Genomic DNA, 27,704 nt, shown 5'->3' with positions numbered 1-27,704 from the left:
GCCCAGCTCAGCCTGTGGGCAGTGGCCCCCAGCCTGCTCCCCAGAGCCCAGCGTGTCCCCCAGGGCCGTGGGAGCAGAGCAGGGCATTCAGGCTGGGGCATCGAGCAAGGGCTCCACCCTCTGACCTGGGCAGTGGGAACCAGAGCACCGCTCAGCTTGTCCCCTGGGGCGGCCGTGACAAAGTCCCTCAGAGCAGGCGGCTTAAACCAGAGTCCAGGAGGCTGGACGCCCAAGGTCCAGGCACCTGCAGGTTGGCTTCTCCCGAGGCCTCTCCTTGCGGTGTAGACAGCCCGTCCCGCCGTGTGCTGGTGCTGTCCTCTCCTCTGCCGGCCCCTTCTTACAGGGACTCTTGTCCCTTTGGTCAGGGCCACCCGAGGACCCTACCCAACCTGAGCCACGTCCCTAAAAGCCACGCCCTCCGGATGGTGGGGAAAACTCAGTCCACAGCGGGCTTCACGTGTGACTCGACGACTTGTACCACACGAAGCGACCAGAGCAGGGCTCGGTGCGGGCAGAGGGTCAGAGGTCAGAGGTGGGTGCCGCAGGCTCTCACCCCTACCTCCCAGCCTCGTGTGCCCCGCGCCCCTCCGGGTCCTCACCGGCCCTGGGGGTGCCCCTGGCAGGTGTGCCCGGGCTCGCCCTTGGAATGCAGCTCCGATGCAGGGCACTTCCGGGGCTGCGTCGGGGGTTGGCCTCTGAACCCCAGCGCCTGACGCAGGGGGCCTCGCTTACCTGATGAATAAAAAGACAGAACCTCCCTCAGCTCTGAATGTCCAGCCCGGGACATTCTGCCCTCAGTCTTACATCCTCCAGGGAAAATGGATGTCCTTTGAACCCTGACCTTCAGCCCTTTACCTGGGCTGTGACAAACAGTGAAGGTGGTGCACCCGGGGTTCTCAAGCCTGCTCACACCTGCTGCTCTTCCCCCACTGACCTGAGTCACCTCTGGGCAGACTTACTGAAATGACACAAATTCTCCTGGGAGACCACTAAAAGCAGCATTGCAGTGGGTGTGAGGCCCGGAGTGGACTCGGGGGTAACCTGACACAAGCCTCATGGGGGCCAGTTGTGCCATCGTACAAGGGCATTTGACAGAAGCAGGAGCCGGGTGTTCAGGGGGCTGCCCTTGGGGAGCTGGCCGTCAGAGCCCCCAGAGGCGCCCGCAGCTGAGTGGACTGGTGGGGGGCCCACGAGGCCACACGCCACCTGCCCTGAGTGCTCCCCTGGTGGGCCCCCCCCCCCGCCCCAGGCCGACCATTTCTGCTGAGACCTGCGAACCTCCACGCGATCCAGGAAATGCTTCCAGCCCCTTGCCGGGCAGAGGCTGGACCGGGGGACAGCCCGGCCACCTTGGTCACATGGGTGTGCTCCATGTCCTTCCCAGGATTTGAGGACCGTCCTGTCCCTGCCCCAGTCCCCAGGGGAGTTCCTGCACCCCGTGGTGTATGCCTGCACGGCCGTCATGCTGCTCTGTCTGCTGGCCTCCGCCATCACCTACGTCGTCCACCAGAGGTAAGGCCCGCTCTGCCCCTCACCTTCAAGGGCAAGCCCTCTCCTGCCCTCACGTAGCAAGGAGTCCCTGGAAGGTACTTCACAGGCAGCCGGCCGGCTTGAGCCTGCCCAGCGCCCAGATGGCTCTGGCGGCCGAGGGTGGCCAAGTGCTGGGGGACAGCCTCGCCTTCCATCCCGGGCCTCCCCGTGCTCATCAAATCAGGTGGCACGCGCTCTTTCTCCAGTGGCGCCGTGTCCGTTCAGGGGCCCCGACAGCCCGTGGCCTGAGGAAGTTAGAGCAGCTGCGGAAACTTCGAGCAGTCTTGCCCTCTGCTTTTCATCGACAGGGGAGTCCAGCTGGTTTTCTACAGAGCTGGTTTCCTGGCCACGTCTGCCTGGAGGGGGTGGGGCATCACTTGAAGATGCGCTGGGTAATGTGAGGAGGGGTCCTGGTCGCCATCACGGTCAAGTCCACAATCAAAGTCATGGGCAAAGCCTAGGCCACAGTCATGACCATGGTCATGGGAAGAAGCTTGGGTATGCCATGGCCATGGTCATAGGTAGAGGCTTGGGCGTGTCCAAGGCCACGGTCAGGGGAAGAGGCTTGGGCGTGTCCAAGGCCAGGGTCATAGGTAGAGGCTTGGGCATGTCCAAGGCCATGGTCACAGGTAGATGCTTGGGCATGTCCAAGGCCATGGTCATAGGTAGAGGCCTGGGTGTGTTCAAGGCCACAGAGAAGCTGTGGTCATAATCACAGCTGCAGGCATAGGCTAAGAAATTTCACTTTGTCCATCGCCAGGGCTGGGGCCTGGTCATGGGTATGTTCACAGCCACAGGCAGCGTCCTATCCAGGTACAGGCCCGGCTACAGGGGATCATGTCAGAGACAGTCAATCACGGCCTCCTCGTAAGGTACAGCCTCTGCTCAGAGAGGGAAGAACTCTGTCTGGGGAACCAGGAGGCGGGACTGGGTTTCCTCCTCATCCTCCCTCTGTGACATTGGACAAATCATAGAGTCCCAGGGCCTCAAGGTCCTCATCTGTCCAATGACCAGAGACCTTCCAGTCACAGCATTCCAGGGCGATTTTCCAACAAACCACCCAAGGCCACGTGCTAAGGTGGATTCAGCGTGTCCATCCATCTTTCCCCGACCTGGTCTCTCTGGTGTGCTTTTCCCTGCCCGTCTCCGTCCCACTCCGAGGTCTTCAGCCCATTCCCCGCGTGGACGGGACCTGGCATTTGGAGAAAAGGGTTCACGTCTACGCTCTGCCCTGAGCGGCCGGTTCCTGACCTGAAATCTCCGTTCCCGCAGCGCCATCCGGATCAGCCGGAAGGGCCGGCACACGCTCCTGAACTTCTGCTTCCACGCGGCCCTGACCTTCTCCGTGTTTGCTGGTGGGATCAACCGCACCAAGTACCCGATCCTGTGCCAGGCGGTGAGTGCTGTTGGGTCTTCATTTTGCTACAAAATCTGAAGTGTTTGTCGACTCTCCTACCAAAGGGGAAGTTCGTGATAACCGTCTTGGGTACGAAACCACATTCGAGTGCTTGTTCAGGCTTCTCGTGAAGGGGACAGTTAGGCACCCAGTGCGTCTACACCTCTCCCGTGTGAGTCTGACCGATTTGCTCAGCATTTGATCATGTCATTTAGTTTCTTTTCCAATCGGACCAGTTTTCTCCAAGGCCTATGGTGACATGTTAATGAGACATTCATAGTCCGGGGCTCATCGCAGAAAGAGGGACGCGACCTGCCTCTCCTGCAGAGACAGGTGGGGTAGGAGCACAGGGGCGGGACCCCCTGCTCCCTCGGCCCAGGTAAGAGTCCATGGATGTAGGTGCCGCAGCTCCTCGTCAGGGAGAGAGTGCCATCACTGGTGGGTCGCCAGGTATGCGGGGCCATGGAAGAGACATGCGGGCCCCACCCTCCAAGTGGGACTCGGCGGTCTTGTGCTGGGGAGGTCTGGCCCCCTCAGGTGAAAGGGGAGCATCGAGAAGAAGGCACAGAGGGGTCTTCTTCCCACCCCACAGCCCCGCCTGACCTTCCTTAAAAGGGGGGAAAGGGACTTCCCTGGCGGTCCAGTGGTTAAGGCTCCACGCTTCCACTGCAGGGGGCACAGGTTTGATCCCTGGTCGGGGAACTAAGATCCCACATGCCGCGCAGCGCGGCCAAAAGAAGGTGAGGGCGGGTAGTACGAACTACCCTCCGGTCCTGACAGAGCCCAGAAGAGGCCCTTCTGTCAACTGTGAGTCAAGGACAGAAGGCCCAGGTGCCTTTGCAACTGGACATCGAGGCCCCTCGTGCTCTCCCCCTCCAGCCTCTCACCAGCCCGCCTACTCCTGGCCTCAGCTCAGCCCAGTGGACAGTCCCCTCCAGGCGGGCAGACCCCTCCAGCACCCAGGCAGGGGCCAGGTGGGGCTTCCCCATGGACCACAGGGCATCTCACCAAGGACTCATTTGGTGTGTGTCCATCTGCTTGGACCATGTGGAGGGAGCGTCTCTGCCAGCACCCACCGGGACGTCACATGCACCCCTCGCAGCCTTGGTTGTGTGAATTCAACAACAGTTTATTGACAGCCGTGAAGTCTGCTGCAGCCCAGTTACCTGACCTCCACGCCCCTTGTCCACACGAAAAATGACTTGTCCTCCTGCACAGACGGCAGCAGCTGGGCGACTCCTGGGTATCAGGGGCAAGAGGCTGCCCCCACAGAGGTACCTTGGGGAGGAATCAGGCTGTGAGCTCCTCCCCCGATGCCTCCCCCCTGCAAACAAGGTGCCAGACCCATGAGACAGGACCCGGGGGCCCTGTGGCCCAGTCTCCCCAGGCGCCTCTACACAGAAGAGAGGTCGCTTTTCTGCAAATCCATGTTAGGGCCAACCGTCCCACTGGGAAGCCGATTCTGCCACCTGTTCCTGGACCCCAGCAGAAAAGTCACCAGCACATCCCTGAAAACCACGCAGAGGGGCAGACACGCTTCCGGAAGCCTCTCGATAGCGTGGAAACACCCCCTGGGAGAGCCCCGGGAAATCCAATTTACCGTCCGCCTGTGAACACCTGCTGAGACGTGGAGCCGTCTGGAAGCAGTGAAATGGATTGTTATCTTTAATCCACACTTTGCCAGCAGCGCTCCACATGCCGGGACCCTGCAGTGGCAGCCAGCTCCAGGCACCCCCAGCCCCTCAGGTCATCACGGCCCTTACAGGCCTGGGAGCCCCGCCCCCCCAACCGGGAACTGACCCCAAGACTGCCAGCCCAGACAGAGGCTCCGGGGGCCAGGCGTCCTTGTGGCAGCCGAGGCCTGGCCGGTGCAGCCGGTTGGACCCCGAAGTGTGTGGTGGATGGGGGCGGACAGGCCTGGAGGGTCTGGAGAGGCAGGATCTGCAGAGGTCCTGTTGGTGTCAGCCATGCTCGGTCCCCTTGTAGTGACAACCTCATGGCCCTGTCGGGGAGCAGCCTTGGCTCTGGAGTCCGTGCTGGCCTGGCTTCCTGACCACGTTTCCAGAAGGAATCAGGGCCTCGCTCTCTCTCGCAAACCAGCAGTGGGCCAGCTCTGGGGCAGTGAGAACAGGATTCCAGCAGGACGGCCGGCCACACACGGGCTGAACGGCGCCCACCAAGGGCCCAGAGGAGAGATGGGGAGAGAGAGCAGGTGCGGGGCTGGGTAGCCACAGCCGTGGGGCCGCCACTCGCTGGAAGAGAGAGAGCCCAGGGGACACAGCCCAGGACCAGGACGGCTGGAAGGTGTGAAGGTTGACGTCCTGTGTCGAGCCGACCGGTCATGGTGCAAACAACTTTCTGCGCGTGTCTGTGAGGGTGTTTCAGCGTGAGGTGAACATTCGAGCCGTGGCCCGAGGAGAGCAGACTGTCCTCCCCAACGCCAGCCTCATCCAGTCCCCGCGGGCCTGGACAGAACAGAAGTCTGAGTAAGAGAGACCCCTGTGTGTCCTGGGGCTGGCCTCAGTCTCCCTCCTTTGGATTCGGGCTCAGACCGAAACCGCACCGTCGGCTGTCCCGCCAGCTGCAAACTCTGGGTGTCTCAGCCTCCGTGACCACACAAGCCGGTGCATCAACGTAAATGTGGATTTGCTCCGGCCGGCGGCCAGCCTGCCCGCACGGGGACAGTAACGGTTCACCGCCACCCCAGGCCTGGCGCAGACCCCGCAGCCAGCCGTCCTCGTCCAAGCATCACAGCGAAACGTGTTACAGAGACATGAGGAACGGGAGCGGCCCAGAGCTCAGGATGGCTGGAGAGAACGGACGGTTGTTATGGCGACGAAACCACGGCTGCGCGCCTCACCAAAGGGCTCCTTGACGTCGTGGGCACGGGTGGCCGCCACAGGCCCCGCTAACCCCGGTGCGTCAGCGCCAGCCCTGGGTCGGGGAGCACAGACGGCGGCCGGGATGGTGGAGGGGCTGTCTGTCTGCCAGGGTGACGACCCTGCGACCGCTCCACGTGTCCAGCCTGAAGCTGGCGTCTGGCAGACAGCGTCCTGCTCTGTGTACCTTCTCATCAGCCACAGACGCGCACAGTCCGGGCGACGCTCGGAGCAGGCGGATGAAGGGCCCAGCCGGCTCCGCCACCTCCCTGCCCCCGCTCTGGGCTCCGGGTCCTCTTCCCGGCCTGGGACCAGCTCCAGAGGCCGAGGGTGGCGTTCCTTCCAAGGACGTGTCTCTGACTGTTTCTACTTACACATGATGAGAGCCACTCTGCTGTCCTTCAGTCAAGGGCCAGGCCCACACGGTCCCCTTTCCTCCTGCTTCTGGTGCAGGGAGTCCTGGCCCCTCAGTTCCTCATGCCTCCTCCTCTCGGCCAGGCTGGGATGAGGCCGTGAGCTCAAGGCCCCAGGCACACACGGCCCCATCACAAGGCCCAGGCCAGGCCGAGGGAAAGGCTGGGCTCTCCCACCTGAAGGGAGCCATCTGAAACCGTAAACACAGCCCGGGGAGTTTCCCACCACCCCACAGCGTTCTCACCGATTACTACGGAGCCTTCTCATAAGTAAAAATTGAACCCTGGATTTGATAAATCATTATAATGGTGCGATGTTTTACCTTTATTCACAGAATCTCTGTATTCCTTAAACATTGACATCCTTACAATTACAGCTATATTTTACTTGTCATTGCGAAATGTCAGGTTATTACTTCAAAGGTAACCTCATTTTACAGAATCGGATAGGGATGACGGGGTGTGGAATATGTAATCAGCTAAGGCAGAGCCGCCGCCATGGGCAACTGGGGCTGTTGCCATAGTAATGAGCGACTCCGACTGGCAGGGAGTGAACTTCAGCCTCTGACCCCGAAGCGCTTTATCTCACCCCCGAGCCGCAAACACCGGAATCCTGGGAGACCCCGCTGCGCCACCGCCCCTCCCTTCCTTTGGTGGGCGCCGGTGGGGCTGAGCCACGCCAACCACACGGACGTGTGCACCCGGCCCACACGCGGGAGGATGTGCTCGCCACCAGGATGCCCAGGGTGTCGTTCACACACCTCTCTGCAGGACGGCCGTGCTGACCTCGTTCAAGGGTCCTGGCAGCCCGCGCAGCTCCCTTGGGCTCCAGCCCCTGTGAAGTGTGGCATCTGACCTCGTTCAAGGGTCCTGGCAGCCCACGCGACCCCTTGGGCTCCAGCCCCTGTGAAGTGTGGCATCTGACCTCGTTCAAGGGTCCTGGCAGCCCACGCGACCCCTTGGGCTCCAGCCCCTGTGAAGTGTGGCATCTGACCTCGTTCAAGGGTCCTGGCAGCCCACGCGACCCCTTGGGCTCCAGCCCCTGTGAAGTGTGGCATCTGACCTCGTTCAAGGGTCCTGGCAGCCCACGCGACCCCTTGGGCTCCAGCCCCTGTGAAGTGTGTCATCTGCCCTCGTTCAAGGGTCCTGGCAGCCCACGCGACTCCCTTGGGCTCCAGCCCCTGTGAAGTGTGGCATCTGACCTCGTTCAAGGGTCCTGGCAGCCCACGCGACCCCTTGGGCTCCAGCCCCTGTGAAGTGTGGCATCTGACCTCGTTCAAGGGTCCTGGCAGCCCACGCGACTCCCTTGGGCTCCAGCCCCTGTGAAGTGTGGCATCTGACATCATTCAAGGGTCCTGGCAGCCCGCGCGACTCCCTTGGGCTCCAGCCCCTGTGAAGAGTGGCATCTGCCCTGAGGACCCCAGTGCCCCCGCCAGGCCCACTTCCTGTCACTGTTGAGCTGCCCCCTGCGGATGCAAGGGGGAGGGGCTCGGACTTGGGGGAACGTGCGCCGGCGGGGGCCGGGCTGGGGGCGGTTGGCTCACTGGCTCTCTCCCCCCAGGTGGGCATCGCGCTGCACTACTCCACGCTCTCCACCATGCTGTGGATCGGAGTGACTGCCAGGAACATCTACAAGCAGGTGACCAGGAAGGCCCCGCTGTGCCCAGGGGCAGACCAGCCACCGTACCCCAAGCAGCCCCTGCTCAGGTACTGAGTGCGCCTGGCCGCCCCACCACCCGGCTCCAAGAGACCCCGGCCCTGGACCTCCTTCTGGGGGTCTTGGCCACAAGGGAACTTGGGGCCTGAGGACGATCCGATGGCACAGGTGGCCAGGGGCAGGGTGGGGCCCTGGTGCTGGGGTGACTGCCCTCTGGTGCTGCTGAGTTTCCGCTGGGAGGACCCCAGCACCCACGTTGGGTGGGCGTGCGGAAAGATGGCTCCGTGGTGGGTCAGTGCCCTGGTCTTGGCTTTGGTTTATTCACGGGCCTCAGTGAGCTAAGAGGGGAACCTGATCTCAGGGTGACCGCGTGGCTTGGGCACGGATTTGGAGGCCCCTGCTCCAGCCAGCTGTCCCTGTTTCTTCCTCGGGCCGGGAGGGTTCGAGGTGGACGTGGTAGGAACAGGCCTGGGGCCGATGGAGCCCCAGACCCCCTTCCAGCATCGGAGCCAGGGAAACACTGGGGCACCAGCCTGGCAGGGCCACGGCAGGAGTGCATCTCACTTCACGCCAAGGAGCGATCTCGACTCCTTTAGACAAGGACATACCTGCCCCCGTCACTGGGCAGCCATCCATGGCAATCAGTGTTTTGCTGGGCTCTGCCCTTCAATTTTCTGAGCCAAGACTGAACCCAAATCGGCCGTTGGCAAGAGCCAGGCTCAGATCGGCCTACGTGGCCCTGAGCCTGGGCACCAGCTGCCCAAAGCCATCCGGCTGCCACCATCTCCAGGACGTCACCTGAGCTCAGAGAGCATAAGCCTTGGCTGCCCACCGAGCTTCCCCAGGGCGCCCGCTGGTGGTGATGTGCAGCTCGGCCAGAGGCTGCCCTGGACACTGGGGCTGGGGGTGGGGGGACCCTTGGCGTTTGGGAGCCTTTTGCCTGGGATTCCTGAGACGATCCCAACCAGGTGGTCCCCGGGAAAGGCAGCTGCTGCTGCTGTGAGGTTGTGGCCCATGCGGGGGGCACCAGGGACTCCCGGCCCCTCGGACCGAGCTCTATCTGGCTTTGCATTTGGAGGGCCGTGGACCAGCGCTCAGTAAGCCCACAGCCCGGCAGAGCGCCCATTCTGAGGCAGATTAAAAAGCGCCCTGTGTTATTTATTTAAGTGGATAGTGACCCCCCCCCAACACCAGCCTGTCCCCATCCCCAGGCTTCCGACACTATTTGATTTTCAGGTGGAGCAGACGCGTTGCCACGTGGCAACCAGGGGCAGTGGCGCTTTCACAGTGACTTGGGCCAGGGAGGCGGGGTTTCATCATCTCGTCTCCTGCCAGGGAGGCCCCAGGTCCCCTGGGTTTAAAAATCACTCTCAAAATGCGTTAGCGGGTCTGAAATTGACGGAAGCGCTGCCTGGTTGCTTGAAGGCTGGGGTGGAGCCGTGGAGCACGCTCTGCTTTCCTCTGACAGCTGCAAAGTGCACGCGACCCGGCGGCCGCCCAGCACCGCGGGGCTCCGCGACCTGGGGCTTGGGGTGGGGACCGCCCCAGCCGCGCTGTCACAGCCGCAGGTCACTCTGGGAAACTGGCCGCTCCTCCTGGTGCTGCCCAGAGGCCACTGCCACCCCCCCGCCCCGGCGTCCACTTCCTTTAGTACAAAGGGCCTTGACGCTGGGGCGTCCACGTAGCGCCGTGACCCCAGTAGCTCCCTCGGTTACCGGCCTGCCCGTCGCCACCCCGTCCCGGCACGCACACCCCCGACGGGTGCAGACGTCAGAGCGGGGGGGCGTCCGCTTCCGGCTCCACCACGGGCCCGCTCCCCCCATCACCACCACAGTCTGCTCTCTCGGGCCCGGCCTGGCCGGGGGCTGGCGGTGAATGTGATGGGCCTGGGCCTTCTCCAGAGAGACCAGAGGCTGGTCGTGGGGACCCCAAAGGCTGGGGAGAACCGTCAGGGACCAGAGACTTTCGTCCCAGGCCCCCGGGGCTCACGTCGTGCCCTCCGCACTCCAGGCCCTGCAGCCTCCGCCCTCAGCCTCCTCACCCCGGAAGCATCCTCGTCAGTGGGGGTCTTCCCACCGGCCCCGCAACAGGCGTCCTTTTACTGCATCCTTGACCCCACTCCCAAGACTGGAAAGTCGCCTGGGCTTTACCAACAGCAACAGGAAGTTAGCTCCTGGGACTTCCTGGGAGGGAAGCGCCCCAAAAGGCCACGTGCTGCCAGGGCGTCGTGCGTAAGCTGTCAGAACAGAGCGCACCAGGTCTTGCTGGACCCTCGGGAAGGGCTGGGCGGCACGGGCAGTGGCCAGAGGCCCTGTGTCCTCCCAGCCCAGCTCTGCAGTTTTCCATTGAGAAATAAAAAGAAAACAGTTGTGAAATCCCACACAAATATTAAAATAGTTTTCTCCATTTCTGCAAAAATGGCCATTGGACTTTAGATAGAGATTGCATTGAATCTGGAGAGCATGTTAAGGTGTGTTACCATTTTAACATTATTAACAGTATCCAATCTGTAAACGCAGGCTATCTTTCCATTCTTCTTTAATTCCTCCCGGGAATGTTTTACAGTTTTCAGTGCACATATCTTGTGCTCCGTGGTTAAATTTTTTCCTAAGTATTTTTTATGCTATTGTAAATGGGATTTTTCCTTAGTTTTATATTCAGGCTGTTCATTACGTATGTATAGAAATACAACCGATTCCGTGTGTTGATCTTGTGTCTTGCAACTTGGCTGAAATTGCTTACTAGCTCCAGCAACTTGCTGTGGATCCTTTGGGATCTTATATACATCATGTCATCTGCATGTAGGGAGTATTACTTCTTTGTTTCCAATTTGAATGCTTTTCTTTCTTTTCTTGCCTAATCGCTCTGGCTAGGACTTCCAGGACTGTGTTAGTCCCTTCTCTTTTTCTCTTAGTCTAGCTAATAGTTAGCCAATTTTGTCAATCTTTTTGAAGAACCAACTTTCATTTCATCAATTTTCTCTATTTTTTAATTTTTCTTTTTTGAAATAGGCGACATTTATTGAGCACATACTCTGTCACGCTCTACGCTAAAGGGCAGGCATGTGTTTTATGATTATTCACAGTTTGTTTAGAACAGAAAATGTGTCTGACGTAAAGTAAGTTTAATAATACCTCATAGTTTACAAAGTACTTTCACACACATTAGAGCAAACATGACTATTTCTATTTTACAAAATAAGGAAACGGAGACATAAAGAGATTCGAGGGTTGTCCCAGTTCACACATCAGCAGCTAATTCGTGACCGCCTCTGTTGTATTTATCTCTGCTCTAGTGTCTATTACTCCCTTCCTTCTGCTGATCTGAATTCAGTTTGCTCTTCTTTGTTCCAGTTCCTTACAGTATAAAGTCAGATTCCCGATGTGAGATCTTTCTGTTTTGACTCTAGAACTTATGGCTATGAATTTCCTTCTGGGCAATGCTTTTGCTGATCCCAGAGGTTGTGGTGTGTTGTGGGGTTTATTCATTCATCTCAAGGTCTTTTCTGATTGTCCTTGTGATTTTCTCTTCTACCCACTGGCTATCTATGAATGTGTTGTTTATTTTCCACAGATGATTCAGTTTTCAGGGGGTGGGGTGAATCTCTCTAGAATTGTGCTGAAAGTCTTAGAGACAGCTGAGTGAGGGAATTCCAGATTGACTGAAGGGCCACTTGGCTGAGGGGAGAGATCTTGACTCCAATGATGGGAAACATACTATTTCATTCCTTCCGGTGCTTGGAAAGCTCTGAGGTCAGGGTCAGGAGCCGGGGAGGGCCTGGGGTGGAGGCGGGTTACTTTGCAGGTTCTGCTGTGGGGCTGCACGGCCAGGCTAGCTGTCTGCTTTCTCTATGTGAGGAATGGAATGGACGTGGAGCGTGGGCTCTAGGGGAGCACCTCGATTCAGGCCCCGGGCCAGGGCCAAGGGTCACCGAGCAGAGTCAAGGCCTTTACGGGTCTCTCATGGCTGCGAGCTGAGTGTGAATTGGGTCCCTGGCCCGTCAGTCCTGCCTCAGGGCTTCCTGCTGGGGTATCACCACCTGGAACAAAAGGGTGAACATTTAGACAAGGAGGTGCTACCCCTCAGCTTTGGGGGTGGGAGTCCGGGGATGGGACAGACTCAGAGCCTCAGCTGGGCCCAGGGTGTTGGCACCAGGACCTTCTGGTTTTCTTGAGGAGGGGGGTAGGCCTTGGGGAACCAGCACATGGGCAGCGCAGGAAGCATTGTGAAGGGCTAGGGGGAGAGCGGAGGTGGGAAAGAACAGCAGGAGGCGAGGGAGGACCATGCCCCACAGGGGAGCTGCCCAGTGAGGGGGCAGGACTGGACCATGGACCCGGCCAGGAGCCCAGTCCAGCTCCCAAGTGTCCACCCAGCCCAGCCTCCACTACCAGGCCCCCCGATCCAGGACACAGCGCTGCCCACCCATGACAGGGTCCCCTCACACCAAGATGCCCAGAGGGACTCAAAGCAGAGCTCCCCACTCCAGCCACCAATGCCCAGTGTCCATGCAGCCCTGGTCCAGCCTTCGGGCCCCAAGGTGCCAATGCTGTCTCTCAGAGGCCCCAACACAAATAATAGTGTGTCCACGAGGGACACAAAATCACACCCACACTCCTGTGTGTCCACATGGACCCGAGCGCACGCCCAGCACCCTGGTGTGTCCACATGGACCCGAGCGCACGCCCAGCACTCTGGTGTGTCCACGTGGACCCGAGCGCACGCCCAGCGCCCTGGTGTGTCCACGTGGACCCGTGCCCACGCCCAGCACCCTGGTGTGTCCACGTGGACCCGAGCCCATGCCCAGCACCACCACACACAGCAGGCGGCTCAGTCAGGCACTAGCACCGCCATCCCCACGCCAGTGTCAGGAAGCTGGGCGTTGCTCCACGTTGGTCTCGTCCCCTCCCCACGTCAGGAGGAGCCCCTGTCTTCCCAGCCTCCCCTCCTCTGTCACCCCGCCCCCCTCAGCCACTGTAATCCCTTCAGACTGCTCTCCGTCCCCCAGGCCTCCCGCTCTCAGTGCCCTTCCGTCCAACCCCCGTCCCTCCAGAGTCCCCTCCTGACGTGGAAGCACGCAGGGCCCCGACGCCGCTGACGCCGGTCCCCAGCCTGAGCCCCCGCCGTCCCCCGGCAGCCCCTGCTAGGACGCCTGCCTCCACCACGTGGTGACGGCCGCTCCCCACGCCTGCCACGCCCTTTGCTCCTGCAGGGCCGTATCCCTGGATCCCACAGAATGCCGCTGGCAGCCACTGCAGTACATCTAACAGGGGCTTTGCTGCGTCCTCCCCCTGGCCCGAGGAAAAGGACTGCCTCTGCCCCTTTGTCTCCTCGGAATCAGGCCCACAGCTCCTCCTCGTCAAATGTCGAAACCACATGCAGATGAATGACAGTGATTCAGTAAATATTTTTTAATTTGGCCTTGAATGCATAGCCTCAGTGCTCATCTGAGCTGGGCGCTGGAGGAAAGCAGTCTGAGCAAAACTCTGTTCTGACGTGAGGACCAGAGGCTCAGCTATCATCACAGGACTCCCGGGGTCCCCCCTCCACTGCTCAGCACGGAGGTGATGGCTGCTTAGCTGCGCTTCCACAGAGGGACCCACACGGGGCCGCAGTGGGGGGAGACGCCTCAGGCTGAGTCTGGGCAAATCCGCACAGGCTCGCACGCTGGGGAGGGGTTTCTAGGCATGTAGACGCTGGGTGAGGGGTGATAAAGCTCAGCTCCGGGAAGAAACGCAGACGAGGCCTTGAAGGGGGCTCGTTGTACTCACAGAGGGGGCCACGGAGCCATGCCAGGCACACAGGGCACAGCCAAGGCGCTCGACCCAGAGGTGCAAACCTTGCTGGGGCCCGGGGTGCAGCTGAGGGCCACTGGCACCGGGGAATTTCACTGGGTGGTCTGAAAGCAAACCAAGCAGCAGGAATAAGCAGAAGACCGAGTCCAGGGCCGGGTCTGCCACGCGGGTTCAGCCGGTCGGGGTGTGAGTTGCAGTGTGGGGCTGAGAAGGTGCTGCAGCTCCGAGCAAGAGCCCAGGTGGAGGGTTCTTCACGCGGGAGCGTCCCCCAGGAGCAGGGCACACACGGGGTTTCTGCCCAGGGAAGCCGGCTGCGGGCACGCGCGGATCTGCCCTGGGGACTGGCCACACAGGCGCCCCTGCAGCCCGACAGCCACAGCTGGTGACCTCCAGACCCTGGAGGAAGCAGGCGCCCCAGACCTGCCATTGGCACAAGTGTCCGGGCCGAGCCGGCACATGAACACCCTTATCAGCCAGTGATATGGGCGACCACCGAGACCCAGGTCCCCAGCCGCCAGCCTCGGGGAGCAGAGCCGGCTTGCTGGTCAGCACTTCCGAGTGCCAGGGGGCAGGAGAGGCAGAACGCTGGGGAGGGAGAGCCTGGCTGAGAGACACAAACAGAGACAACGAGGCACGTGTCCACGCTGAGGGACCAGGAGCCGTGGCTCGGCCACTGCTGAAAGGCCACCACCACGAGGAGGGCTCGGCACCCAAACTTCACGACTGTTTGTCTCTTTAGCCTCGTTCAGTCCCTTCTCTGTCCACGTCTCTATCTTCCCTGCCTGTGTCATCCCCACGGAAGGTGCCGCGTGTAACCTGGTGATCGTGAGTCTCCAAGCCCAGCCGCTCGCGGGCCGTTCAGCCAGCGCCGGGGGAGCCACTAGAACAGCTGTGCCGGGCACCGTCCGCAGCCTCTGTGGATGGGCTGGGCCGGCCAAGGCCCCTCAGCCAGGGTCTCTGGGTGGACAGACCTCTCCACCTCTCCCGCTCCCTTAGCCTTAGTCCATTCGGGTGACGAAAACAAAACTCCACAGGCCGGCGGCTTAAACAACAGACACTTGTTTCCCACGCTCTGGAGGCCGACCGTCCAGGACAAAGGCACCAGCAGCTTCGGTGTCTGGTGAGGGCCAGCTTTCTGGTTCCTAGAGGTCCGTCTTCTCGCTGCGACCCGACACGGCAGAAGGGGCTGCGAGCTCTCTGCGGTCCCTTACAAGGCGCTAATCCCATTCGTGAGGGCGCCACTCGCATGACCAAGGCCCCTCCCAATACCACCACCTTGGGTTGAGGATTTCAACATGGGAACGGGGGACATTCAGTCCACAGCAGTCGGCCAAAGGGCGTCTACCTCAGGATCAAACGGAGCTTCTTGCTGTGATTTTACCGATGGTCAGGGGCTAATTCCCAATTTAGCTGCATGTAATTACATCCTAATTTTGCAGTCTGTTCTGCCCTTTCTGATAAAGTGCACCTAGGTAGTTTCCTATTACTTAAGGTCAGCCGGTGGTTTTCTTATCTGGAAACCACAGTTGGCGCTGGTGCCGAGGTGCCTACACCCTGGATGACAGGCGCCTGCAGAGCTGAGGCCCCTGGTTCGTCCATTAGCCCACGTGCAGCTGGCCCCGACTCTGGACGGCCCTGCCTGGTGGAGGGATAGTTCCCTGGGGCTCTCTCTGCCAGGAACCCCTTCTCGCAGCAGTGATTAAAGATGGCCAGGGGCTTGGGATGTGCTCGGCAAGCGCTGGGCCAGGCGGAACCTCACAACCCCCCAGCACGGCCACGGGGGCAGAGGGCTCTGGGGCCATCGGTGAACCGAGCAGGACCCTCCAAGCCTGACCCCCGGGGCCCCGTGAGGCCACACCTGGGATCACGTCCTGGCTCACAGACCTGGCCCAGGAACACAGGGCTCCTTCTAGGTGAAAGCAACCACGCGGCCCCACGTGCTGGCACCTGTCACTGAGAGAATCATGGCAATTGGGGTGCGGTTTCATGCTGGTCATCGTAAAGTGCCCTGACTACATGTTAAACGCAGGGCACACTCTGAACAGGAGATGGTCTTGGAGCATCTGCACGGCATGGTCAGGGCTCGGACAGGCGTCCCTCACTGTGTGGCCCTGAGGCCTTCATCCACCAGCTTTTCTCCAGGCCTCAAATCCTCAGGGGTTATCACCGTCCTCTGTCCACCCCGGTCAGTGCAAGCTGGATGTGAGGGTCTGCATCTCAGAGGCACGTCGGTGGCTCTAAAAGCCACATACCTGGGCGATGGATGTGGACGGCTCTCTCACCTGAGCTGAAATCATCAACCTGATCTCTCGCGTTTCAGAAGTCCTGAGCAACACAAAGAACGCTAACTGCACCAGGAGATGGACACCGGGTCTGAAGAGCGGTGCCTGGGCAGGTTCACAGGTCATCCTCCCTCCAGCCTCCACCCCCCCCACCCCCGCCTGCATCTCCCCAGCTCAAGGACACGGGGAGGCCTGGCAGCAGTGACCCCCGTGAGAATCGTTCATACCCGCTCTTCATGTCAGCGCATCTCGTCCAGAGACACCCAGGCTCCACGAGGGCGCGGACCAGCCAGGGTCTGCCGGCGGACGGCGGTTCCTCGGGCTGTCCTGGGGGAGGGCGCCTTGAGCACGTCTGGCCCCGGACAGTGGACCGACTGTCCAGCGGGGCGAGGGGGACTCATGGCCCCCAGCCCGCAGGCAGGACCCTCATCACAGCCTGACGCGGCTTCTCCTCCCAGGTCCTTTCTGGGGGCTCCTTCACCCACTGGTCCCTTCTGGTGGCCGAGCCGCAGAGGGAGAAAGTGGCCTCTGCTGGCCTCCATCCTCTCTTGTGGCGCTTTGGACTCTCGGGGAAGCATTGCTCCCCCTTGGCCTGGAAAGAGGGTCCTCTGCTCAGCTCAGCTGACACAGGAAAGGCACTGGGGAGGCCGCTGGGACTTCAAAGTCAGGTTTCCCTGTGGCCCTGGAGGCTTGCGGATTACTAGCCTAAAAGCGCAAAGAGGGGACTCTTAAACAAAAGCCCGTTTAAAATACTGACGCTCAAGTAGATGGGGCCTGCGCTGCTGGAGCCAGAAACCCCAGTGGCCTGAGCTCACCGTGTGCCCATCACTGACACCGCACCCTCGAGGGCAGCTGGGCCTGCCTGGAGCTGGGGACAGGCACACGCAGGGGCTCCTCACCCAGCCCCACAGCTGCCCGCCCAGGACCCGAGCGGCTTCGGCAGGGACAGCGCCCTTCATCTGGGCCCTGCGCCGCTGTCCAGCGTTCCCTGTCCCGGGAGCTGGTTTATTCTGACTGCACGCGGGCTCCAGCCAGACGAGCGTGCAGGGCAGGGCCCAGGCCCAGCTCAGAGGACAGGACGGGGGACGGTCAGGTGTCCGGGCAGGCGGGTGGCGGGGTCAGAGCTGCCGGAGCCCACGCTCTCCAGGCTCTGCGGCACCCCAGGCTCAGGGAGAGGGCTGGTCCTTTCTCTTTCTTTTCCTTTTTTTTTTAACTTTTGTTTTTTTTTTTTTGAGAAATAGAACATTTACACCCCAAATAAGTCTAAAACATCAGCACAGGTTTATGAAATTTTCGTGTGCCCTTCAGGGGAAGAAGAGGAGCCTCCCCTGTGGAAACCTCAGCCGTGCCCACACCCAGCCCCCTCCCTGTCCTGATTCATGACTTTTATTGCCTTTTTTAATAGTTTTACCACCCAAGTATGCACCCCTAAACACCAGTTTTGTCTGCACTGACTTTGAGCCGTATCCACATGGAATCGTTCATTTCATATTTTTATCTGGTTTCTTTCACTGCACAGAGTGTTTGTCAGACCCGTCTCTGTAACTGTGTCACCATCTGGCTGTGTGACGTGGACAAATGACCAGATCTCCTGTAGTTACGCTGCTCCTGGTGGCGCCGGAGGGGGGGCGTGACCCCACCAAACCCCTCAGCCCTTGCCCCTTTCCCCGGGGGGGACATCTTGGGGGTCCCATCTGCCGTCCCCTGCTGAGCACCCAGCCTCCTCCCATCCTCCCTCTGGGCCGTGTGTCCGTCCATCCGTCTGTCCTTTGTGTAGGACAGCACACACCCCCTGCATCACCTGGGGCTGCTGGTGTTACAAACGGCTGTCCCGACTCCCACCGGCTGGAAGGCACCTTCTGAAGCTGGAGTCTGGGGCACGAAGGCTGCGTCCGGTTAACAAACCCGTCCTTCTCTCCAGATGCCTCGTGCACTCAGCTCTGTGATTCCACTGCCACTTACACTCCTGACTTCTGCCTGGGACGGGAATTTCTGGGTGGTGTAAGCTGGGGGACCGGGTTAGTTTCCTGCTCCTGTTTGAAAAAATCACCACAAATTCAGGGGCTTAAAACTACACAGATTTATCATCACACCGTCCTGGGGTCAGACGTCTAAACCAGCCCCCCTGGGCTAAATGCACGTGTGGACAGGGCTGGCCCTTCCGGACGCTCCAGGTCGAATCCGTTTTCGTGCCTTTGCCCGCTTCTAGTGGCGGCTGCACCCTCGGCTCGCGGCCCCTCCAGCGCTGGGGTCACGACCTCACGGAGAGGCTGCGGCTGGACTGGAGATGGCCGGTCGGGGTGGGGAGTGGAGGCTGCTGCCGGAGGGTCCATGCGGGGGCGGGGGAGCCGGGGCAGGTGGGGGGCGGAGCATCCCCGCCGCGGAGCGCCCAGCGGCCGCAGCGAGAACAGCCGCCCTGGCCGAGGGGCCTGGGCGGCCTCCAGCGCCCTCTGCTGACCGAGCCTGCACGGCGCCCCGCGACCTGTGCTCGGCACGGCCCCACCCCCCCCAGGGCCAGGGCACAGTCTGGCTCGGGCTGCAGCCTCGCCGTGGCGGGGAGGGCGGTGCCAGCCGCGTGGACCCCGGACTGTCCACCGCGGGCGGGGCAGAGCCAACCTACTGGCTCCGGGGCCCCCGCTGCCTCTCGGCCTCCAGGGAAGAGAGAGGCGGCGGCAGCGCTGAATCGCCCCGGGCTGAGACCCACGGCGGGGTCTCTGGGCAAGCTGTCCCCCGGCTGGCTGTGGCTTAGCCATGTCGCCCGTTTCTCCATCCACCCAGACCCCAGAGAAGAGACCACCCTGGGCCCCCCGCTGCAGGGCTTCTCGGGGGCTCTCTGAGCCATGGGGCCGCGGGGGGCGGTGCAGGCTTGAGCGGGGGGGGGGGGTCCCTTCCATGCGTGTCACATCCCGTGGGGCCGCCTGCCGATGCACCTCACCGTGTGCTAAAGGTGTCTCCTGATCAAACCCCGAGTTTCTCTCCAAGCAGCCCCGTCAGCAGTGGGAGCAGAGCGGCTGCAACACGGGGGTGTGGAGGCCCACAGGCCAGACCCCTTTGCTGCATGGCTGGAGCAGGACCCTTGGGCCGGGTCCCCAAGCACTCGCTCCCCTGGGAAGATTTCCCCAACTCACTGAGGCGTTGGGCCATCGTCCCCGCAGTTTTATCTGGCCCGGCCGCTGCCCCGCCTCGCGCTGAGCTGGAATCCTGGAGGCTGGCTCACTGCGCCTGCAGGGTCTGCAGACGCTGCTCATTTCCCCCGGCCCCCCCACGGAGGCGGAGCGCCCCCAGCCTCTGGCCCTCAGGCTGCCCCTCATTCAGGCCTCGGGCCACACTGGCGTGGGACAGCGTCCTGCGAATCTGCCCAGTTTCTGGGCACGTCGCTTCCCTCTTCCTCCTGCTCTGGGCCGGCCACATGGGCCGCGTGCTCACACCCGGAGCCCCAGCGAAGGCACTCAGAGCTCATGGCCCGAGGTGCTCGGACAAGTGCAGGGGCCTGCCTCACTGTGCCCGCTCTCACCTACAAATAGTGAACGTCCTACGAGAACAGAGACTCGGCACCACTCTTAGAGGAACGCACTGTGCTGGCAGCAGCTTGAGGGGAACGGGGTGGGCGAGGCCCCCGTCTTCATGGAGAACATGCAGGTGACCCGGGCATGCAGGGAACAAAGCAGACGGTGGCGGCAGGTGCAGAGAAGGTGAGCCTGGAGCCGCAGGACGGACAGAGCCACGGGAGGGCCCGGGGTCCCGGCAGAGAGACAGAAAGGGGAGGCGCAGGCAGGAGTGAGCCTGGGCGGGCTGCAGGCAGGGATGGGGGTCTGGCCCACGGAGGTGCTTGGAGGGGCCTGGTCACCTGTCACTGGTTGTCATCAGGCTGAAAGGGCTGCCTACACAGGCCCCGCCTCCTAGAAAGAGCTCTGACAGCTTCTCTTCAAGTGAGGAGCCCCCAGCCTCACCCCAGGAAGGGAGGCCCCCGGTGGAGGGGCCGTGCTCAGCTGTTCTCTCCATGGGGAGACCCCTAGCCAGCCTGGATGGGACAGAGCCCAGTGTCCCGGTCTGCTGTCAGACTTCTTCCCTCCAGGACCACATGGTCCTGATGCTGGGGCTTCGTAGTCCATCCTGCAGTCCGTCTTTTTTTCAGGATGGCCTTTGATTGTCTAGACCCTTTACATTTCCATATAAATTTTAGAATAAATTATCCACTTAAAAAAAAAGAATCTGCTGGGATTCCGGTTTGATGTCATTGTAAACAGCATTTTTATTTTCCAATGGTTTCCTGCTCACGTACAAAGTATAACTGATTTTTGTGTGATAAGCTCGCAACCGTCTAAATTCTCTCGCTAGTCCCAGCAGTTGTCTTGGAGACGCCACAGCATTTTTCAGGTAACGAGTCAGGTCACCTGCAACCAGAAATGTACTTACTTCGTTCTCACTGGTGCCTTTACTTCTTTGCTGCCTCATCAGGGTGCCGGGGTGTCCAGGACAGGGTTCGGAGGGACTGGGGGGAGGGGCACCTTGTCTGTCCCTGATCTTGGGGAACCTCTACCATCTCACCGTCAAGGATGACACTGGCTACCAGTTTTCATAGACGCCTCCCAGCAGGTTGAGGAGATTCATCGACTCCTAGTTTGCTGAGATTTTTTTACGATGAATGCGTCTTAAATTTTCTCAAATGTTCTTGCTATACCTATTAAACAATCACATCGCTTCTCCTTGCATTTATACGATGAACTGCATTGATCGATGTTTATGAATAACAGGCTAATTCGCATTTCTGTGATCATTCTTACTTGGTCATGATGTTTTGTCCTTTTCATAAAGTCCTAGATTTCATTTGCTGACACACTGTTGGAGATGTTTGTGTCTGTGTTCGTGAGGGTTGCTGTGTGTAATCAACTCTTTTTTAAATGTCTCCATCTGAGCTGGGTATCAGCTCATGCTGACCTCATAAATTGAGTCAGGAGGTGTTCCCTCCTCCTTTATTTTCCAGAAGAGCCCATATCAGATTGGTGTCCTCTCTTCCTCAGATGTGTGTTCTGATTCACTGGGGACACTCGCAGAGCCTGGAGTTTCTCTGTGAGATGTTTGTGGATACTGAAGTCAGTGTTTTTACTAGAAAGAGAGTATCCAGATTTTCTAATGCTTCTCGTTTCAGTTTTGGTAACTTGTATTTTTCTCAAGGAATTTATCCATTTTATCTAAGTTGCTAAATAGTTAGCGTACAGTTGTTTATAGTATACTCATTTTTCCAGTGTCTGTGGATGGACAACGCTGACCCCTCTTTCCTGATCCTGGCAATTTGTCCTCTCTCTCTTTACCCCTGATCAATCCAGCTATGAGTGTATCCTTTTGTTGACTTTTTTTTTTTTTCAGGAAATCAATTTTGGCATGATAATTTTCACTATTTTTTGTTTTCTTTTTTCATTTATTTCTGTCCCTGTTTTCATCATCTTCTTCCTCCTGGTTACTTTGAGTCTACTTTGCTCTTTTGTTTTTCTTCCCTGTTGAGGTGGAATCTTCAGCCACTGAACTTTAGACCTTTCTTTTTTTCCTCATAGAAATACTCATGGCTATGAGTGTCCCTCTAAGCCCTGCATCCCAGAAATATTATACAGTATTTTTTCTCATTCTGATTAAAATATTTTCTAAATTCCCTTATGATTTCTTCTTTGATCCATGAATTATTTAGAAGTATGTCATTTCATTTTTCAGATATTTGTGGTTTTCCTAGTTAGTTTATTGCTATTAGTTTCTAATTTAATCTCACTTTGATCAGAGAATATACTCCGTATGATTTCGATACTTTTAAACTTATCAACACTTGTTTTATGGGGCATCACATCATCTGCGATGGTAAATAGTGTGCACTTGAAAAGAATGAGTGCTATGCAATTATTGGGTGTGATGTTCTAGAAAGAGCAATTAGAGAAAAGATTAATGTTATTGTTCAGATCTTCTATTTCTTTACTAATTTTTTGCCTACTTGTTCTATCAATTGCTAAGAGAGGGGAATTCAAAACATCATCTATGATTTTGGAATTGTTCATTTCTCCCTTTAACTTTGCCCATTTTTGCTTCACATATTTTGAATCTTCCCTTTGGCTCCCACACATTTACAGTTTAATGTCTTCCTGTGAACTAACATTGATATCATTATGAAATGCCCCTCTTTCCCTCTCCTCTTAAAAGTTTATTTTGTCTGATATTAATGCAGTCACTCTGGCCTTCTTGGACTCAGTTAGTGTGGATAGCTTTTTCCATCCATTAATTTTCAACCTCTCTGTGTCTTTTTATTTAAAATGTTTCCTCCTGTTGTAGACAGTATATAACTGGGTCTTGCTTTTTTGCTGTTGTTAATCTATTCTGATTATCTCTGGCTTTGACTTAGAATGTTTATTCCATTAAAATTTAATGGCAGTTTTGATTTAGTCTCCATTTCATTATTTGTTTTCTGTTTTTGCTTCATTTTTCTTTTTTTTTTTCTGTCCTCCCTTTCCTTTTTTATTGCCTTCTTTGGTTATTTTAATATTTTTTAACATTTCATTTTAATTTATCTATTAACTTTTTGCCTATTAGCTATTCATGGTTGCTTTAGGGATTAAAATCCACAGCCTTTCCACAGTCTTTTTAGTTTGAAACTTACACTATTTCATGTAAAATACATTAGAAACTTTGCAACTGCATGGGACCATCTCTCCTCCCACCCTCTTTATGCTACAGACACTATAGATAGTGCCCCTACCTATATTGTAAACTCAAGGCAGTGTTAAAATTCTTTCTTTAAACACCAATTTATATTTTAAAGAAATTAAGAAGAAACGAAATCTTTTATATTTACCCAGATGTTCAGTATTTCCGATGATCTTCATTCCTCCAAGTTTCTGTCTGGTACAGCATCCTATCATCCTGAAGGATTCTATTTGGCATTTCTTAAGTGCAGGTCAGCTGACCACGAATGCTCCCGGTTTTATGTTTGTTAGAATGTGTCTTTCTCCTTCACTCTGGAGGACGTGCCCTCTGGATACAGAATTCCGGGAGGCACGGAGTCCCCAGCCGTCACCGTGTGTGACCATGTGCAGGGCCATCCACTCCCACCCGTGGACCTGGAATCCGTGTCGTTCCCCTCGCTGGGGACCTGGTGCCCTCCCATCGATTTGGGCATCTGTGGCATCCTGTGAATGACACCCTCTTATGGGGGATCGTCCCCGAGCTGGCCCCTTGCTCTCCGCTCCAGAGGCATCACCCATCGCCGTGTGTGACAACCAGCGTGCTCCATGGCCCGGTGCCCGTGGCACGGGCGCCTGGCAGTCCCCGGCCCTCGCGCTCCCCAGGATCCCGCTCCAGCACCCGTGGATGGAGCTGTTGGCTGCGGCCCCACAGATGGGACAGGCAGCTCACCGGGGGCAGGCAACTCCCTTCCAGGCGAATCCCTGTCCTCCCAGGGAGGGGTCAAACCCAGAACTTGCCCCCAAGCAGCTGAGAAACTGGGCTGCCAGGCAGCACACAAAGGCACAAGGAACGGCCCCTGTGAGTTTCTCACCCTGAGGTTATCAGGCCAGTTTCAGGCCTGAGCACGCGCGGCTAGTCACTGACGCCAGCCACCTGCTGGCACAGGCGCTACCTGGGCTCGAGCTGAGAGGCCCCGGCGCCGGCGGCATGAGCAGCTCCGCCTGAAGGGGGCCAGGCGGCTGGCTACAGTGTCCGCCACAGCCCCATACTGTCCCCCATGGAGCACGCAGCCCCCTCCACCCTGTCCGCTGTGGTCCCCCCTCCACTCAGGGGCTTCACGTTGTCCCCGTTACTTCTGCCGCATGAACCAGGGCACCACATGCCCCCAGACGCACGTGCTGGGCCCGGCCAGGGTCACCTCTGCACAGGCGTAGCAGCGGGGGGGGCGGGACACCTGGAGGAGACGTGGGGCGACCCAGGGGGTGGGGGGATGTGGGGGAACACGGGGGGCAATGCAGGGGATGGGGAATGTGGGGCTCGTGGGGGAGGGGGCGCGGGGGAGGCCAGGTCAGGTGGGGCGCTGGCAGCGGCTACGCCACCAGGGTGGGCCAGTGCCGCCCTGACAGCTGCTCGGCCGGGACGCCTGGGCCTCGCTTCCCCCGCTCTGCCCCAGGAAGGCGAAGGGGGGCTGCCCTGGGGCTGCAGGGGGACTTGGAGCGCAGTGAGCGGCCCCTTCCCGCAGGTTCTACCTCATCAGCGGAGGGGCCCCTTTCATCATCTGCGGCATCACGGCCGCCACGAACATCGGGAACTACGGGATGGAGGACGAGGACTCCGCGTAGTGAGTACCCGGCGCCGCGCGGTGGGGGGCGGCGTGGCCCCGCCCAGGAACGCCGTCCTCCCCGCACGCGGGCTTCTCCGCCTCCCATCCCGCACCCCCCCCGTCCCCCACTCCCGTCCCCCCGGCACCGTGGGCTGGCAGGAGGGGTGGGGGGGTGCCCCTGGCAACAGGGCCGCCCGGCCAGGACGGCTGAGCGTGGACCCGGCCTTGCGTAGGAGCCGAGACAGACCCCGCCCCGTCGGCGCCCCGCCCACCGGCCCCCCTCGCTCTCGGCGCCCCCGCCCCAGCTCTGCCACCTCCAGCGCCCCCCGCGGCCGGCGGGTGGGCCGGGGCCCTCAGCCTCGCTGGCCCTGCCCAGGCCGCTCCCGCCGTGAGGCCACCGGTCGGCTGCACCTGGCAGTGGCTTCTGTGGGCTTCTCAGGGTCCCCCCTGGGCTCTCCCCGAAGCCGCCCCCCTGCCCTTCACCGTAGAGCCTCCTGGGGAGGCCGGTCTGGCCCCCTCGCTCACAGGAGCAGCGCCAGCCCCGGTGCAGCACGGCCCCCAGCCGACCGCCGGCGCTGGAGCCATGCCCGCACCCTCACGCTCCTCCCCCAGTTGCCCCCCCAGGGCAAAGCCCCGCAGGACACGCAGGCCCTGTTCCCCCGGGGCTCACCCCTTCCTGGGCCCGGCACTGCGGCCCCACCCGGTCCGGCTGAAGCTGGGAGGAAAGGCAGCCGCCCGAGAAAAGCAGCAGCGCCAGAGAGGCGGCCCGAGGCTTGGAACCCAGGCCTGGCTGCCGCCTGCAGGCCACCGCCACCGCCGGTGCCCTGCCTGGTGCGACCCCCTCGCTGACTTGCTCTCCTCCCACAGCTGCTGGATGGCCTGGGAGCCCAGCCTGGGCGCCTTCTACGGGCCGGCGACCTTCATCTCCCTGGTCACCTGCGTGTACTTCCTCGGCACCTACGTCCAGCTGCGGCGCCACCCAGAGCGCAGGTACGAGCTCCGGGAGCGGACGGAGGAACAGCAGCGGCTGGCGGGGCCCGAGGCCGGCGAGAGCCCCGGGGCCCCGGCGGCCACGTCGCCCGCCCACGATGCCCCGGTCACCTCGCTGCTGCAGAACGAGCACTCGTTCAAGGCCCAGCTGCGGGCCGCCGCCTTCACGCTGTTCCTGTTCGTGGCCACGTGGACCTTTGGGGCACTGGCCGTGTCCCAGGGCCACTTCCTGGACATGATCTTCAGCTGCCTGTACGGCGCCTTCTGCGTGACCCTGGGGCTGTTCGTGCTCATCCACCACTGCGCCAAGCGGGAAGATGTGTGGCACTGCTGGTGGTCCTGCTGCCCCTCCCGTGGGGACCCCCACGCCGCGAAGCTCGGCGCCCGCCCCACGCTCGACGCCAACGGGGATGTGCTGAGCCACGCAGCCTGCCTGCAGGACTCGCCGTGTCCCGGCAAGACGCTGGGCTTCGGCCACCCGCCCGCCAGCCACTGCAAGATGACCAACCTGCAGGCCCCCCAAAGCCGCGTCAGCTGCCTGTCACCAGCCACACCCTGCTGCGCCCAGGTGCCCTGCGAGCAGTCGATGGAGGACGCAGCCCACGTCCACGTGCACGAGGAGGACGCCTTCGGGCATGACCCGCACCTGCACAGGTGCATCCAGGGCAGAGCTGAGCCTCACTACTTCAGCCGGCACCGGGCAGCCGCGGCCGAGCAGGAGTACGCCTACCACATCCCGTCCAGCCTGGACGGCAGCCCCCGTAGCTCGCGCACGGACAGCCCCCCCAGCTCGCTCGAGGGCCCAGTGGGGCCACACTCGCTGGCCTGCTGTGCCCAGGGTGACCCCTTCCCCTTGGTCAGCCAGCCCGAGGGCGGCGACGCCAGCCCCATGCTCTATGGCTGTCCCCCACGGCCCGGCAGGGAGGCAGCCCACGGCCCGGCCCGCTTGGAGGTGCTCCGGAGGACACAGTCCCTGCCCTTTGGCGGCTCCGGCCAGGACGGGCTGGTCAAGGGTGATGCACGGGACGCTGCGCCCTTCAGCTCTGACAGCACGGGTAACATCCGCACGGGGCCCTGGAGGAACGAGACGACCGTGTAGCAGGCGGGGCTCTGTCCCCTTCGCCCACACGGCCTGGACGTGCTTCAGATCAGAGCCAGGCCCTCGGCCACGTGAGGTGGGCAGGGGGTCACCACGTGACCCAGCCTTGGCGGCACCGCCACTGACCCCTTCGTTGGATGACCTGAGCGGGAAGACGCTTTGGGCTACGTCGGCCTCCACGAGCCCCGAGGGCAGCCGAGCGGTCCACGTCCACAGTCACCTGCTTTCGTCCCGTAGTGCCCAGTCCCCGGCAACCCAGGGCAGAAACCCACCCTCAGCGCCCGGCGTGTATCCCGTCTGCCCCGCCACCTGCCTTGCTGGGCCTGGCCGTGGCAGGTGGCGCCCCCGATGTTTCCTAGTGTTTAATGTGTGTTTTCTGTTTAGGTTTGCTCCTCAGGGCGGGCAGGCAGCCTGCCTGTCAGTCCAGAGCGCTCTGGGCAGCTGCCCCAGGCCCCTCCACTCAGGGGCACTCGAGTCAGCACCTCTGCCCAGTGCCGGCTCCGCCTTCACCCCCGCCCCACAGGCCTCAGCGCACCACAGACGCTGGGGCAGCAGCCGTACTCTGGGAGCACAAGGGCAGAGGGAGTGTCGGCGACCCTAGGCCTTCCAAGGGCCGGTGGGGTCTCTGAGGGGCCTGGGCTTTTGGAAATGCCCACACACCCTTTAATGTAGACTCGACTTCCGAAGCCAGGCGCCATCAGGGCTGGGTCCCGCCCGCACCATGAGCGTTTGGGAACAATAAAGTCCCCTGCCACAAAAAGAGAGGGTCTGGCATTTCCGTGAACATCCGGGCACAAAGCCGTGACTCAGAGGACAGACGTCGGTGACAGCGATCCTTCTGTGACAGCAAGTGGCATGTCTCAAGGGAAGGGGTCCACGGGTCCCCGTGGAGACAGAAGCTGAGACACCCAAAGGGATGTGTGTGTGAGCCTGTCCAGTCTTTGCTCCCTCCCTCCATCCCCCGGGGTCTGTAACACATGTGCAGACATGTGCACCCCCCACACACGTGCACACGTGTTGGTGCATGTACCACATACAGGTGTGAATGTGCCACATGCACATGTGCATCACATGCACACTCCCCACACGTGCACAGTATACCATACATGCACAAGAGTGCACACACATGCACTGCACACAGCATACATCACACATGCCACCCGTGCACACACGTCTACTGCGCACAGACGTGCACACGGCACTGCACGCACACACAGGATAGAGTGTTTTCCAGCCGTCCGAACGCCGGGCTCTCCTTGCCCTGTGCAGCCTCATCACCGGGACTTGTCAGCGTCTGTGTCTTGGGCGGGGACTCCAGCAGGAGCAGATCCTTCCTCACACCCACCTGGGTTGGGGCCGTGTCCAGTGTCCCAGGCGAGATGCCCCGTATCTGAGCACAG

The 27,704-nt window shown here is 60.0% G+C and overlaps 1 protein-coding gene across 1 annotated transcript in view; it reads left to right on the top strand.

Moving 5' to 3' along the window:
- The window catches only part of ADGRA1 (adhesion G protein-coupled receptor A1), a 34,048-nt gene extending 7,125 nt beyond the window's left edge, over positions 1–26,923 (top strand). Inside the window, exons 3-7 of the mRNA XM_036829170.1 lie at positions 1,385–1,512; positions 2,803–2,926; positions 7,780–7,925; positions 24,135–24,233; positions 25,083–26,923. Of these exons, the coding sequence (XP_036685065.1) occupies positions 1,385–1,512; positions 2,803–2,926; positions 7,780–7,925; positions 24,135–24,233; positions 25,083–26,304 (1,719 nt within the window). The 3' untranslated portion in view covers positions 26,305–26,923. The remainder of the gene's footprint in view (positions 1–1,384; positions 1,513–2,802; positions 2,927–7,779; positions 7,926–24,134; positions 24,234–25,082) is intronic.
- The last annotated feature ends 781 nt before the right edge of the window (positions 26,924–27,704 follow it).

The sequence above is a fragment of the Balaenoptera musculus genome, chromosome 16, assembly GCF_009873245.2.
Source record: "Balaenoptera musculus isolate JJ_BM4_2016_0621 chromosome 16, mBalMus1.pri.v3, whole genome shotgun sequence".
NCBI classification, from domain to species: Eukaryota; Metazoa; Chordata; class Mammalia; order Artiodactyla; family Balaenopteridae; genus Balaenoptera; species Balaenoptera musculus.
The sequence above is the reverse complement of the archived record's forward strand: the minus strand, read 5'-3'. Positions and strand labels throughout refer to the sequence as shown.